The 16505-nt window shown below is 37.4% G+C and overlaps 1 protein-coding gene across 7 annotated transcripts in view; it reads right to left on the minus strand.

Annotated features, from left to right (window-relative positions):
• Window positions 1-16505, minus strand: part of CHD9 (chromodomain helicase DNA binding protein 9) — a 128717-nt gene that overhangs the window by 39083 nt on the left and 73129 nt on the right. For all 7 annotated transcript variants that reach the window (XM_014528417.1, XM_014528421.1, XM_014528416.1 and 4 more), the window contains 7 exons: window positions 16219-16356; window positions 15581-15702; window positions 12414-12657; window positions 5703-5879; window positions 4267-4410; window positions 3892-4147; window positions 2626-2836 (listed from right to left, as the gene is read on the minus strand). In XM_014528417.1, the coding sequence (XP_014383903.1) occupies window positions 2626-2836; window positions 3892-4147; window positions 4267-4410; window positions 5703-5879; window positions 12414-12657; window positions 15581-15702; window positions 16219-16356 (1292 nt within the window). The remainder of the gene's footprint in view (window positions 1-2625; window positions 2837-3891; window positions 4148-4266; window positions 4411-5702; window positions 5880-12413; window positions 12658-15580; window positions 15703-16218; window positions 16357-16505) is intronic.

Raw genomic sequence — 16505 nt, forward strand, 5'->3', positions numbered from 1 at the left:
GGGCGATCAGGGGCAGGGCTGGTAGGGGGGAGGGGCCAAGGGCGGTTGGCCAGCTGGGGGGAGGGGCCACGGGAGGTTGGCCAGCCGGCCCCGATTGGGGCGGCTGGTGGGAGGTTCAGATCAGGGCCATCAGGGCCAGCCGGCTGGGGAGAGTGGCCTCTGGACGTTCGGCTGGCCAGGGGGTAGGGACCGCGGGAGGCTGGCTGTGGGAGCGCACTGACCACCGGTGGGCAGCTCCTGTGTTGAGCGTCTGCCCCCTGGTGGTCAGTGTGTGTCATAGTGACTGGTCAACCAGTCGTTCGGTCACTTAGGCTTTTACATATATAGATGTTGATATCTGATTAGACCACCAATGCACTGATATCTACACTAAAAAAAGAGAAACATGGTAATTGGTGTACGACCGCTAACCTTCCCATTGGCTAATCAGGGAGATATGCAAATTAACTGTCAGCCAAGATGGCAGCCGGCAGCCAGGCAGCTTGAAGCTAACAGGGAGGCTTGCTTCCTTCAGTGACAGAGGAAACCAACGTTCCCTGCCTGCCTTGCCGGCCTCTGAGCTTCAGTTGGAAACATTGTAACATTTATAGAAGATAAACAAAACCCCAGAAACCTCCTGTCAGTCAGCAGGGATCTCAGAGCTGGAGTCGCAACATTGTTTCGAATACAGAAAACAAAGGCCAGAAACCTGCTTTCAGCAGCCGAGCCTCAGAGAGAAAGCCGGCTCTCAGCTCCAGTGACAGCCATAGAAGGTAAATAAATGCCAGAATAAAAAAAAAAGAAAAAAAGGAGAGGTTTGGAGCTTCAGTCGCCCGCCAGCCTGAAAACGGCCCTCAGCCCCTCACCCAGACTGGCCAGGCACCCCAGTGGGGACCCCCACCCTGAAGCAACAAGATGGCGGCTAATTTGCATACTGAAGGCAGGCGGCAGCAGGCAAGGCTGTCTGCGGTCTGGGACCCGGATCTGTGACCCTGCCAGGCGGGGGCAGTGCTTGAGGCTGTCCGCGGTCTGGGACCCGGATCTGTGACCCTGCCAGGCGGGGGCAGTGCTTGAGGCTGTCCGCGGTCTGGGACCCGGATCTGTGACCCTGCCAGGCGGGGGCAGTGCTTGAGGCTGTCCGCGGTCTGGGACCCGGATCTGTGACCCTGCCAGGCGGGGGCAGTGCTTGAGGCTGTCCGCGGTCTGGGACCCGGATCTGTGACCCTGCCAGACGGGCGGGACCGCGGGAGGCTGTCCGTAGTCCAGGACTCAGATCTGTGACTCTGCCAGGCGGGGGGCAGCACTTGAGACTGTCTGCGGTCTCGGGATCCAGATCTGTGACCCTGCCGGGCGGAGGGCAGTGCTTAAGGCTGTCTGCGATCCGGGGACCCGGATCTGTGACCCTGCCAGGTGGGGGGCAGTGCTTGAGTCTGTCTGCTGTCCCGGGACTCGGATCTGTGACCCTGCCAGGTGGGGGGCAGTGCTTGAGGCTGTCCGCCCCAACTCCCCAATCAGCCCTGCTCTGAGCCCGACCAGGGGCTGCACCTAGGGATTGGGCCTGCCCTCTGCCACCCAGGAGCAGGCCTAAGCCAGCAGGGCGTTATCTCCTGAGGGGTCCCAGACTGCGAGAGGGCACAGGCCAGGCTGAGGGACCCCCCCTTCCCCCCTGAGTGCACAAATTTTTGTGCACCGGGCCTCTAGTTCTATATAATAAAAGGCTAAAATGCAAATTGACCAAACTGCAGAACGACCAGTTGCTATGATGTGCACTGACAACCAGGAGGTAGACACTCAATGTAGGAGCTGCCCCCTGGTGGTCACTGCGCTCCCACAGCGGGAGCATCACTCAGACAGAAACTGGGCTCACGGCTGGTGAGTGCAGCGGTGGTGGCGGGAGCCTCTCCCACCTCCACTGCAGTGCTAAGGATGTCCAACTGACAGCTTAGGTGGGGAGGGGGCCTAAGCCATCAGTCAGACATCCCCTGAGGGCTCCCGGACTGCGAGAGCGTGCAGGCTGGGCTGAGGAGATCCCCCCCCACTTGAGTGAATGAATTTCGTGCACCGGGCCTCTAGTCCTATATAATTAGGTAGTGCCTAGTCAATATTTAAGACTAACTGTTAGACACCAAAAAAAAAACAAAAAAAAAACAAACAAACAAACAGAACACAAAACAAAACCCCACATTAAACAAATCAGAAAAGATCTAAGCATGAACAAAGTTTAGACTTGTATGATAGAAGTCAAAGTGCAGCAGTTCAGGCTCTAATTCTAACAATTAAAGAGTTTGGAAAAGGAGCTTGAATCATTTTTTCCCCCATTCTGAAGACAGTTATAAGTCTGTCTGAAATGTCATTACTGCAAATTTCACAAATTAAATAAAATGCATACTAGTAAACCCATTCCTAGGTTGACAAATACCTGTCAGTTTGCAAAGTTTTCTTAGTCTCCTTAGCTCCGCCTACTATTACAAATAAGTAGGTTAGGAAAACACCTGATACATAACCCTAAGCAATCTGTACTCATAGGAATAGATATATTATCTAGATGTGAGTAAAGGTGGGTTATAGTACAGTGCTGCAAAAACCTTAATGACATATATTCAGCATAATTCATAAAATAATTCAGAGGATAATTCTATGCTTTACCTTTTATGTATAAGATAGTCCTCCAGGATGTCAAGGCAGCGTACCATCTGAGAGAAGATGAGCACTTTATGACCTCCTGCTTTCATTTTGGGAAGCAATTTATCAATAAGGACCAATTTACCAGCAGACTGGATCATTGCTTGGAGATGAAAATCAGAAGCAGCTGGATTATATGTATCTCTAAATTCTCCAAGTATTTTCTCCTCAGCACCTGTCAGAGAAATATGAGAGCATCAATGCACAAATGAAGGTAAGACCCAACTGCTTTCATTGTTCCAAAAATCTGAATCAGTGCTCCTCTGTGTTTCTGTAACACACTAAGACTTCTTGGATGGGAGGTGAATTACCAGTACATTTATTAGAATTATTTGTTTGTGGCTAAATCCCCGACCCACACAGGACTAAAATTGTATTGAGGATACGGACAATTTATGAAGTATCTTTTTATCTCCCCGGACACCTGGCAAAATGTCTTATATAAATTTATGCTCATTATGCTTAATAATGTTATTAGGGAAAGAATTAATGAAAATGTAGTCCTGACCTGGGTGAAAATCACATCTTTTCAAACACACTTTTAATAGTTAAACACCAATGTAGCAGGGATCCACCACTGAAAGGTGATCAGATTAATCTGGTTATATCTATGGGATTCTGATGGCCATCAAAATAAAGAAACAAGGAAAAGTATAGGTCATTGATGAATACTTTCTCCAGAGAGTCTGTATCTGCATTAAAGGCTCTCTGCCTTCCCTCAGCCTGTGTAGTCATCAATCAAGTATGGGGATTGCGAGTGAGTTCCTTAGTAGGCTATGAAATGACTTGTCTTGGATAAAGAAAGATAGGGGGTATATTCCCAGAAATACTGCAAGTGTAAAGACCCAAATGTTGTACAGATAGAATGCAAGACCTTGAAAAGTAACATGAGAGCACCAAAATTTACACATTACCTGGACTGGAAAGATACCAGAAAAAAATATAAATGTGGAGGCCAAGATGGGTGTTGCTGTGTTTGTGCCTGAGGATGATTAAATTGAAGGAGAAATTCCAGTCCATGTGAAACTGAACACAAGACCTGCTATTACAATCTGACGTGGTAACATGGGACCCTGATTCTGAACCACCCATAATCCTACAGGAGACCAGAGTGCAATTACAGGATCAATGTCTTTTCTTGTAACTGCCAGGACAGCTGCAACACGCTGTTTTTATTCATGAGCATTTCTTGGAAGAAACAAGGACTTGTGTGTCATTCTTTTTAGCTACCTTTGATAAGATATGGATGGTTACAGCACTTCCTGAGCTCCATCATGGTATTGACCAAGTTAGGTACATTAGTCTGTCCTGCTCCTTTGGATAAAAATGAAAAGTTCTTCTCCAAAATAGCCCGGTAGTATTTCTTTTGAATGTTAGTAAGTTCCACTTCAATGATGGTTTCTTCTTTTGGTGCCAACTTCTTCTCCACATCTTCCTTCAATCGTCTCAACATCATCGGTTTCAGTATAGCCTGAAGTTTCTGCACCTGCATAAAAAAAAGAAGACAAGATATATAACATATGTGTACAGTCAATTACACATATACACACATAACTGCAATGATAAAAGATCTGATGTACTTATTCACAAAGACCAAACATTTACCTGTTCCTCTGTTTTCAGATCCCCAAATTCTTGCATAAATGTTGGTTCAGAAGGAAACCTTAAAGGTTCTAGAAAGTGAAGAAGACTGAATAGTTCTTCTACTGTGTTTTGGAGAGGTGTGCCTGTCAAAAGCACCTTGTGTTCCTATATAAAGCAAGAATAATTCATATCAACTACCACAATACAAAAATTATATAAAAGTTGACATAGGTTATCAAATATTCAGTGATTGAAAAGCAAATTTTTTTTTGACTAACATTATCAAAATACATCTCTACTTATAAATCTCCATTAATTAACTTCTCAATCACTTTTTAAAAACTCTCATTCTCATAATACCTCACTTCGCACAGTTTTTACTTATTCATGCCTCTAAAAGAAAAGTTCTAAACAATTAAGAAACACATTTTAGATTTTCTCAATGAAACAGGTTTTTTAAGAACAAAGAGAGTATTTGTTTCTTTTGTACTGAACCATTCTTGCTATAGCAATTTGTATACAAAACTGTGCACATTCTTTGAAATTTGGCTGGTCATTTATTTGCCTTAACAAAAGAACAGATTCTCAAATAATTAAGGCTGCACCCCAACAGTGCGAAGTGCTGTTTGGAATATGATTCTAAATTGGAAATGCATTATAAATTAAACACAATAGTAACGGAAGGAAACAGTTTTAATGGTAATAGTACAAATTATTTAAAATTCTATTTGACAATACCTCTAAATTCCTTAGCTAAATGCTTGTATATGCATCTGTACATATGCATTTATGTATCTGTGCATATGCACTAGTAAATAGCCTAGAAAGATACACATCCAGCTTTAAATCCTGGGTGAGGAGTGGGAGTGGGAGTGGGCATGGAGGGAGGAGTACAATGGGGAACTTTGTTTACTGTATGTAGTTCTGTATATATTATTTCTTTAAGTGCTCATGTACTAATTATGTGATCTTAATTAAATAAAATTTTTTTTAAAAGCAAACCACTTTGATTTGAAAGAAGCATACACACTAAGAAAACTTATTAAAAATCCTATTTATTAATTAGTATCTATATATACTAAGCATGTAGAGTCATGTAGGCACTTTATCCCTGTATAATATTATAACGTTGGATAAGGGGCTTTAAAAGAAATTTATGGCTTGAAACTATGATAGTATTTTCTTTTTAATAGTACATTCTACAGAGGTTTCTTTTTTTTTAATTCTAGAAGTTAATTTCTAAAGCATTTTGAATGAAAAAGCTAAAAAATTTTAAGTCTTAGGAAACAGATGAGATTTTTTCCCTTACTAATATAAAGCAACAAATCAGCACAGATAGAAATCAGATATTACTGTACTCTAAAATGTAAGTTTATAGGATTAGTTCTCTGACTCTATCTGACCTTTTGCTATGTAGCCAAGAAACTGAATTAACTCATAATAAAGATGTTACTTACCAGATTCATGAGTTTCAGACCTTCTAGAAGTTTACAATTTTTGTTTTTTAACCTATGTGCTTCATCAATGATCACACATCGCCATTCAATTGCATTAAGCTCTGCACATCCTCCAAGAATCATTTCAAAAGTGGTGATGATGGCTTGGAATCTGTAAGCTCCTCGAATGATACGCCCCTAGAAATTTATTATCAAATACAGTAATTTGCTAGAATATCTTGACCATAAATTTTAATTCCCATCACATAGCATAAAAATACATCTAATGACATCTGGTATAAACTATTTTCCACTGAAATTTTTATATACATATATTCATAGACATTCCCTTAAATGAGGAGTTTTAGTATTAAAACTGTTAATAGTCCTAGCTGGTTTGGCTTAGTGGATAAAGTGTTGGCCTGCAGACTGAAGGATTCCAGGTTCAATTATGGTCAAGGGCACATGCCCAGATTGCAGGCTCGATCCCCAGTAGGGGGCATGCAGGAGGCAGCCTATCTATGATTTTCTTTCATCATTGCTGTTTCTATTTATCTCTCACTCTCCCTTCCTTTCTGAAATCAATAAAAATTTATGGTCAACACATGCCCAGATTGCAGGCTCGATCCCCAGTAGGGGGCATGCAGGAGGCAGCCTATCTATGATTTTCTTTCATCATTGCTGCTTCTATTTATCTCTCACTCTCCCTTCCTTTCTGAAATCAATAAAAATATATTTTTAAAAAACTGTTAATAGATTGCTATGTTTTTAAGAATGATGTTAAAAATTATGCCAACACAATTACATAATTTATAATTACACCCAAATAAGCATTCCTCGATAAAATGTTTTATAATTTTTAAGAGTTATAATAATGATTTCAGGACATGTGTGAAGAGACCTGTATACAACCTGGCCACTGAAACTTCAGTATTAATGTGGATTACTTACATCCATGAGTCCACACATAGGATGGCAAAAAGGTAGTTAATATCAAAATTACCAAGTCATTTAGTCAACAAATATTTATTGAGTGTCTATGTGCCAGACCCTGTTCTAGTTGCTAGAGATATGGCAGTAAACAAAACACATAAATATAATTGTCCCCGTGGAATTTAACGTTTTAGTTTTCAAATAGAGGCCATAGCCACTAAGGAACAAAGAAACAACACAATACAACAATAAAAAAAAATAAGCTAAAAATACTAAGTTAGAATATGATAAGGGCTGAGGGTGAGAGGTGACCATTGTAATTTTTAAAATAGTGTGCCTGAGAAGCCATTACTGAGAAGTGACATTTGAGCAAAGTCCTGAAGATGAGGGCAGAAGCCATGTTGATACCTAGACCTAGAGGTCTAGAGGAAAAAGCGTTTTTGTCGGAAGTAGCAAGTGTGAAGGCCCTGATGCAGGAGGCCCTTTGGCAGTATTCAAACAATAGCAAGAAAGTCGGAGTGGTTGACATCCAATGTGGAGGGAATAAGGATATACAGGGACTTGAATTCTGCAGTAAGGGCTTTGGCTCTTACCGTGAACAAAGAGCTACTGGAGGATTTTGAGACAAGAAATTTCATGATTTGACATAATTTTAAAAGACTCGCTTTTGGCTGCCATGGTAAAAAGAGTAAAACAACCCAAGGAGAGGATTATATAGACCAGTTAAGAGGCTGTGATATAATTGAAGCAAGAGATACTCATTAGAAGTCATGAGAAGTGCTCAATTTTAGATGTGTTTTGAAAACAGAGCTATAGGATATGCTAATGGGCAGTTGTGCAATGACTTAAAGGATTCAAGTTTGACTCTAAAAATTCTTAGCTTGAACACAGAAGTTGGTATTGCTATTTACAATGAGGAAATTCAGGATTATGGTTTTGGATATGTTATGCTTGAGACACCTAGTCGATATCCAAGCGGAATAGTTGAATAGGCATTTGGATATGACTCTGGGATTTAGAAAAGAGGTTAGAATTAGTGACATCGTTTTTGAAGTTTCCAGTTGTATAGACGGCATACATTGTGCGGCTAAATGAAATCTGATGGAGTATAGGCATAAAAGCATGTGAAGACGGAGCCGTGGGTTGCCTCATGTTGAGACAGAGAAGATGAGAAGAAACCAGTAAAGGGGACTTCTGAAGGAACAGATGATGCTATAGGAATAGAATCCAAGTGAAGATAATGTTTAAGTGGGATTGAAAACTATAAACTCTTAGGAATTAGAGAGAAATGAAGGCTTAAGAAACATGTGTTCTGACAGGATTTTAATTCCTATTAACTTAGATTAATTCATATTGACTACATTCACTGGCCATTAAGTTGAACAATAGCTCCAGTAGAAAATAAATAAAACTATAAGTCTATGGTATTTATAAGGCTCAAAAACCTGAAATATGATGTATGCATTGCTTAAGAGTAAGGGCTCTCAAGTATAATTCACTGGGTATGTTATTCCCAGTATGCTCTATGACTTTGGGGGGAAACTAAGTAACTTATTTATACCTCAGTTTGCTCATTTGTAAATGGGAACAATAATATTATTACATATTTAAAGGTTGGCAATGCAAGGATTAAGTAAGATATTATATGTAAATGGTTTAACATAATGCCTGGCACATGGTAAATACTCAATAAATGTTTGTGATTATTCTTCTCGTGGCAATTTAGAAAATTTGAGCATAATTTTATTACTACTGTGATTTCAAAATCAATAAATATATTTTTAAAAAACTGTTAATAGATTGCTATGTTTTTAAGAATGATGTTAAAAATTATGCCAACACAATTACATAATTTATAATTACACCCAAATAAGCATTCCTCGATAAAATGTTTTATAATTTTTAAGAGTTATAATAATGATTTCAGGACATGTGTGAAGAGACCTGTATACAACCTGGCCACTGAAACTTCAGTATTAATGTGGATTACTTACATCCATGAGTCCACACATAGGATGGCAAAAAGGTAGTTAATATCAAAATTACCAAGTCATTTAGTCAACAAATATTTATTGAGTGTCTATGTGCCAGACCCTGTTCTAGTTGCTAGAGATATGGCAGTAAACAAAACACATAAATATAATTGTCCCCGTGGAATTTAACGTTTTAGTTTTCAAATAGAGGCCATAGCCACTAAGGAACAAAGAAACAACACAATACAACAATAAAAAAAAATAAGCTAAAAATACTAAGTTAGAATATGATAAGGGCTGAGGGTGAGAGGTGACCATTGTAATTTTTAAAATAGTGTGCCTGAGAAGCCATTACTGAGAAGTGACATTTGAGCAAAGTCCTGAAGATGAGGGCAGAAGCCATGTTGATACCTAGACCTAGAGGTCTAGAGGAAAAAGCGTTTTTGTCGGAAGTAGCAAGTGTGAAGGCCCTGATGCAGGAGGCCCTTTGGCAGTATTCAAACAATAGCAAGAAAGTCGGAGTGGTTGACATCCAATGTGGAGGGAATAAGGATATACAGGGACTTGAATTCTGCAGTAAGGGCTTTGGCTCTTACCGTGAACAAAGAGCTACTGGAGGATTTTGAGACAAGAAATTTCATGATTTGACATAATTTTAAAAGACTCGCTTTTGGCTGCCATGGTAAAAAGAGTAAAACAACCCAAGGAGAGGATTATATAGACCAGTTAAGAGGCTGTGATATAATTGAAGCAAGAGATACTCATTAGAAGTCATGAGAAGTGCTCAATTTTAGATGTGTTTTGAAAACAGAGCTATAGGATATGCTAATGGGCAGTTGTGCAATGACTTAAAGGATTCAAGTTTGACTCTAAAAATTCTTAGCTTGAACACAGAAGTTGGTATTGCTATTTACAATGAGGAAATTCAGGATTATGGTTTTGGATATGTTATGCTTGAGACACCTAGTCGATATCCAAGCGGAATAGTTGAATAGGCATTTGGATATGACTCTGGGATTTAGAAAAGAGGTTAGAATTAGTGACATCGTTTTTGAAGTTTCCAGTTGTATAGACGGCATACATTGTGCGGCTAAATGAAATCTGATGGAGTATAGGCATAAAAGCATGTGAAGACGGAGCCGTGGGTTGCCTCATGTTGAGACAGAGAAGATGAGAAGAAACCAGTAAAGGGGACTTCTGAAGGAACAGATGATGCTATAGGAATAGAATCCAAGTGAAGATAATGTTTAAGTGGGATTGAAAACTATAAACTCTTAGGAATTAGAGAGAAATGAAGGCTTAAGAAACATGTGTTCTGACAGGATTTTAATTCCTATTAACTTAGATTAATTCATATTGACTACATTCACTGGCCATTAAGTTGAACAATAGCTCCAGTAGAAAATAAATAAAACTATAAGTCTATGGTATTTATAAGGCTCAAAAACCTGAAATATGATGTATGCATTGCTTAAGAGTAAGGGCTCTCAAGTATAATTCACTGGGTATGTTATTCCCAGTATGCTCTATGACTTTGGGGGGAAACTAAGTAACTTATTTATACCTCAGTTTGCTCATTTGTAAATGGGAACAATAATATTATTACATATTTAAAGGTTGGCAATGCAAGGATTAAGTAAGATATTATATGTAAATGGTTTAACATAATGCCTGGCACATGGTAAATACTCAATAAATGTTTGTGATTATTCTTCTCGTGGCAATTTAGAAAATTTGAGCATAATTTTATTACTACTGTGATTTCAAGCTATTTAATAATTTGAAAAAAGCAGACGTTAAATATTCAATTAATTTATATTAAAATATATTTAAAAGTGGTAACAAAAGTTGTTCCTATATTTAAAGATCTATTTATCTCATTACATGAGAAATCTTTACCTTTTGAAATTTAAAACCCTTGATATTTTTCTAGAATGTATAAAATTATCATAAAAATATAACACTTAATAAATAATATCATGTTTATAATGCATGAAGAATCTTTCAGTTCTTTGGCTATCATATTAATACCAAACTCATGACACATTAAAATTGTGACGTTGTTAAAAATCTCTTATAGTCAAAATATGTTAATTGCACCTTCTCTAAAAAAATTCAATTGAACTTATTTCTATGATGCCACACAGCGCTAAAATTCTACAAATGTATGATTAAGAATTATAAAACATGACAGAAGAAAATCAAACTATAACCTAACTAAAATGTCATAGGCCCCAAAGGTACAAAGGTAAGTTTTCCATAGAACTGATAATAATTAAAGGACTTTGTAGATGCTTAATTTCATAGAAATGTAAAGCAGAAGGGAAAATGAGGTTAAAGGAATTAATCAATTCATTAATTTTCAGCCTCAAAAAGTAGAAAATCAGTTAAAATTGGGAAGTAAAAATACAATGTTATATATATTACCTTATTTTAACACAAATTACATCACATGATCTGGCCATAAATTATAATGATCCTTATAAAAAGAAGAATCAGTGAAAGAAAAATAAAACATCATGATGATGTTGAAGTAGAGCTAGAGTGCCAAATTCCAATTAAAAAGTACAATTTCATGTGAAATGTGTGTTGTTGTTTTTTCATTTTGTTTCTTATTTCTTAATAAAGTTTTTATCTAAAAATAGTTGTATTACTACTCAAAACTTCAACTTGGCACTTTATATTTTCAAGTATTAATTTTCTGCTAGGAAATTTTAAAAAAAAATCTTTTATTGATTTTTTACAGAGAGGAAGGGAGAAGAATAGAGAGTTAGAAACATCGATGAGAAACATCGATCAGCTGCCTCCTGCACACCCCCTACTGGGGATGTGCCTGCAACCAAGGTACATGCCCTTGACTGGAATCGAACCTGGGACCCTTCAGTCCGCAGGCTGACGCTCTATCCACTGAGCCAAACCAGTTAGGGCTCTGGTAGCAAATTCTTTCTTATAATGTAATCTCTTAAATTTTATAACCTATGTATGTAGCCAAAAAAATAAATAAAATGGAAAATGTGCCCATAAGATAGAGCGGAGAAGCCATAAAATCCCCAGAGTATTAGAATAACCAATCCAAAGGGGGAAAACTTATAGAGGTATGCTTAAACTGTATATAAAACCAAAATTGTTAAAAATTGATTTGAGAGAGAGGAGGGGGGAAGAGGAAAAAAGGGAGGAAGGGAGGTAGAGAGTGAAAAAGAGAGAGAGAGAGAAACATCGATTTGTTGTTCCACTATTTATGCATTCATTGGTTAATTCTTGTATGTACCCTGACCAGAGATCAAACCAACAAACCTTGGCATATTGGGATGACACTCAAACCAAATGATCTACCTGGCCAGGATCAACAAACCAAATTTTTAAAAATGTCTAAATCAAAATCCAATGAACACAAAAAAGAACCTATTTGAGATTTCACATCAACAGGCTTTTAAATTCATGGTATTCACTGAAGATTTAAATTTTTAAAATGAGAAGAAAAAAACACACTGGAGGATTATCAAAGAGACCTTTATAATTCTAAATTTAATGTATATTTTAAACATTTAGTAAAAACATTATTTAGTTTAAAAATTAGAGATATAGATTTGCACATTTGTATAAATAAGAATACTACTTCATAATAAATTAGAGCACAAACGGAACTACTTTAGTCATTGTTCTCTTTTGCTACTAATATTTATTATAAAATATATGATGAATAAAGAGACTGAAGATCTAAATAGGCAATTAAAATCCATCCTAAATCTGAATGTAATGAATATGCAATGCTTATCATGTTCCAACCTGAGCATTCAAACAATAAACCAAATGACCGGTAACACACCTGTGAGTCCCTGAAGTACATCTCATACCGCTGTATCATCTGTCTGCTAATCAGGCTCCCATGATAAACCACAACATTAATATCAGTCCACGTACGAAATTCTCTCTCCCAGTTTGCAATAGTAGAAAGTGGAGCAATAATCAGGAAAGGTCCTCTTATACCAGTCAGAAGGATTTCGTAGAGGAATGTAATTGATTGAATTGTTTTGCCAAGACCCATTTCATCTGCTAAAATGCAGTTTCGTCTGAAATAAACAAATATATTATCCAAGTAGACATTGGGTTTTTCTGTATACTACAACGGTTTTAAAGATAAATATACAAAAGTAATCAATGATCAAGTTAAAATGCTCGCATTTATAAAAATGTAAAAGTTGCTGAAGTGCAGAGTAGGTTAAAGATTACAATTTTATTATAACCCTGCAATGAGAAAACATTTTTGTAGCTCCAAAATAAAGATACCACCCGATAGATGTTTTTTTTTAGAGTGAAATGGCAAGCGCAAGGCAGACTAAATATTTTATTCAGGAAGCATTTTTTAAATACCTTCTATATCTCAGGGACAGTATGAGAAGATGGGATACAAAAGAAATAGAACATGTTCTCTGCCTTCCAGGGGCTTGTATCTATTAGAGAAGCAGACATGCAAATAAACAAATAAGTAGTCATGCAATGTGCTATCACAGAAGAACAAATACAGCACCGGGTTTCAACGCTGGCTGTACATTAAGAGAGCCTACAATGCTTGAAAGAAACCCAGACACCCAGGGCCCTCCCCTACACATTCTGTGAGTCAAGGTGTATGGGACAGAATACAAGCAGCTATAATTTTTAAATAAACTCCACAGATGATTATGATACGTGACTGGTTAAGAATCGTCAGTATTAAGTTCATTATGAAAGCTCAGAGAAGTAAACGTCCACTTCTGGCGAGAAGACATCCGAGACGAGAAGACTGCTTTGAGAGGGGAGGTCAGTGTTTGCCAGAGAGCACAGCCAAGGAGCACAGTGGGAAGAACATGATCCACTGTGGGACCACAAGTTATACAACTGCGGTTTTGAGAGAAGGGTGAAGGTAGCGGATATTAAGATAAGCAGGAGGCATATATAAAGAAAGTTAGACATTATTCCAATAATTTGAAAAAAATTTAAAAACCTGATGAGGTCAGGTTTTTATTTTGAAGTTTGCTCCAAAGCCACTGCGGATATTAGAAGATGAGATGACTAGAAATTTGGAAGCTAATTGAAAAAGTCCTGCAATAATGCAGGAAAGAATGGGAGGACACGTGGACTAAGGGAAGAGGGACTCAGAAGAGAACTGATTCCAACGTTAATTATGAGTTAGAATGATTTGGACCTAGTGACCAACCAAGTATACAGGGTGTAGAATGACAGTCAGATTTCTTTTAGTTTGGGTGACTAAATGAATTTCATTATTCTTAACTGAGATATAAAATATGGGAGAATAAATTTGGTATGGAGGAAACAGGAAATGACAAGATTAATTTTGAATCTGTTGAGTTTAAAGACTCATTGAGAGAGACATTAAGGTAGCAAGAAGTAAAAAGAAATATGGATTTGAAGTTCAAGCGTTACTTAGAGGTAAGTGTGAGATCATTAGTGTTATTGATATGTGAAGGCAGACAGGGGTGCAGAATATGGCTTAGGGGGAACAAAAATGGAAGAAGAGAAGAGAGAAAAAGGCAGAGTTTTGGGCAAGAAAAATCAACACTGAAAGGGCAGGCAGATGAAAAAAATAAAAAAAAACAGCAAAAACTACTGAAAGGGACAGTCACAGAGGTGCTGGGGGTCTAGCAGAGAGTCATAATGTGGAAGCTTTTGGCAGTGAGAATGGGGGGAAAGTAGCAACTACTATCCAATGCAGCAAAGGCAGCAAATTAAGGCTGAGATGTATGTTGTGGATTGGAAAAGTTTCAGAGATGATACAGAATCAAAACCCAGAGAGCAGGTTTCAGGAGAACCGGAGAGGAAGACATGGGAAGAGCTTGCACAGCTCCTCTTCCTAGAAATTCACTCAAGGTAGCTAACAGGAGAAACAGAGCCAAGAGATGTTTTATCCTTCAGCATTTTTATATAGGTTAAACCCAAACTGGTTCACAGACTGAAGGACTGACACTGGTTTCAGCGATGGCTTGAAAATAGAAGAGTGAAGGGAGGTCTGAGAAGCCTGGATGAGATGCATGTCAAGAATTGAGGTGGTAGCATTAGTCTTGGTCCTGGGGCAGGAACTGGTAACTTCTGATACATGCAGGTAGAAGTAAGAATAGCCATAGATGGAGATACATTTGTAGGCTTGCGAGGCAAACGAGGATTTGAATGAGTTTACTTACTGGCTGGCCCTACACTTCTCTATGAAGCACTCACATATAGAGAGTAAAGGGGGCAGGCAGGGTTGTGATAAAAGTCTTAAGTGGTTTGTGTTTAAAACAAGCAATTTAGATCATGGGAAAGGGTATGGATAAGGGAAGAATAGTAAAAAACATTTTACTATTTTATCTGGAAGGTTCTCTTGAGGAATATGATAAATATGTATAAAATATAAACCAGGGGGGAAAGAGCATTGCATGATCTTCATCAACTGAGTCTTATGACTCACCATTACCAAGTGTAACCTCTCAGAAGAATCATGTGAGAAGTAAAAGCCAAAAAGATAATTCTGAATCAAATTTTGATACTGTTACTACTAATAATGCTTTCATCTGCTCCTTTGTATACACTATTATACATTTCTCTCAATCATGGTACAATTTTTACTTCTTTGTAACTATCTTTTCATCTCAATTTAAAAAGTGAGATAATGTTCAATAAAGCATTTTGAACAACTTCAACAGTAGTATAGGCTAATAAGTTGAAAAACATTCCCTAAGAGATGTTTTATGTTAAGAAACATATTTTAAATTTGATTACTAATCAACATATCAACTGTATTCTACTCTGATTGATATATATTTAAAGAAAGCAATTGTAATCAAAATCCTAAATTACAAATTAAATTATCTTCTTGAGGTAACTTTACTTTCAATAATGAAGACTCAATAATAATAATAATGATAATAATAATAATAAAACATCAGTACCAATTTTACTTAACATATTTTCACACATATAAAAAAATTTAAATTTTTTCTGCTAAGATATACTACATACCTATTGTACCAATTGAACAAAAGCCAGTTGAGTCCTTCCAGTTGATATTCCCTGAGTTGATTACCATTTTTATAGTCCCTGGATTGATCTATTTTTTTCCAAATATTAGAGGGAGGACGTTCCTTAGTGGAAAAAACAAAGAATGAATGATATATCTCAGATTTTTTCATTTCCCTACATCTCATAGACAATAGTAGAAAATCAATAACTCCACTTAGAGCTGAAACTGGTATTCATAATATTTTTATAAATGACCTGAGAGAAATAGTAGTATGAAGATCTAAAATTCACAGATGAGGTAGACACATTCAAAACTTTTCAAGAGAGAACTGCGGAAGGAAATACTCATCAAAATGTTAGATACACATTTGCTCTGGCCAAAGAATTACAATTTTGGATTGTCTTACATGAACTTGTACAGGGGCTCACTATTCAATGTAGCACTGTTTATAATAGCAAACACTCAAATATCCACTAATGGAGGAGTAACTAAATTAACAAACATGTAGTGATGTAGCATTTTTAAATACAGTATTAATTGTATACCCAGGACTAAATTAAAAATTCAAAGATAACATTAAACCACCTGAATAAAGATGTGCTAAGAGTTTATGAAGTTGTGTAATATATGTTCTTACCAAATGTCTTGTGTCAGGTCTTGAAGATTGCAATTGTTCAAACTCTACTATTTTTGCAAGATCTACATCTTCTTTTAGTTCCCAGGTGCTATCTTCATATGGTAATGAGCACCACTTTACTAAGTAGTAAATGACGGGCTGGAAGAAACATTTTTCTATTTTACCATTTTGAAAAAGAATAAATAGCTTAATATATTAACCAACATCAATAAAAACTGATGAAACATTTTTTTGTGTTTTTAGATGGTTAACTTTAACACTGAAAAGTTTTAGGACTTTTTACTTAG

Source organism: Myotis brandtii, unplaced genomic scaffold (genome assembly GCF_000412655.1).
Source record: "Myotis brandtii unplaced genomic scaffold, ASM41265v1 scaffold633, whole genome shotgun sequence".
Taxonomy (NCBI): domain Eukaryota; kingdom Metazoa; phylum Chordata; class Mammalia; order Chiroptera; family Vespertilionidae; genus Myotis; species Myotis brandtii.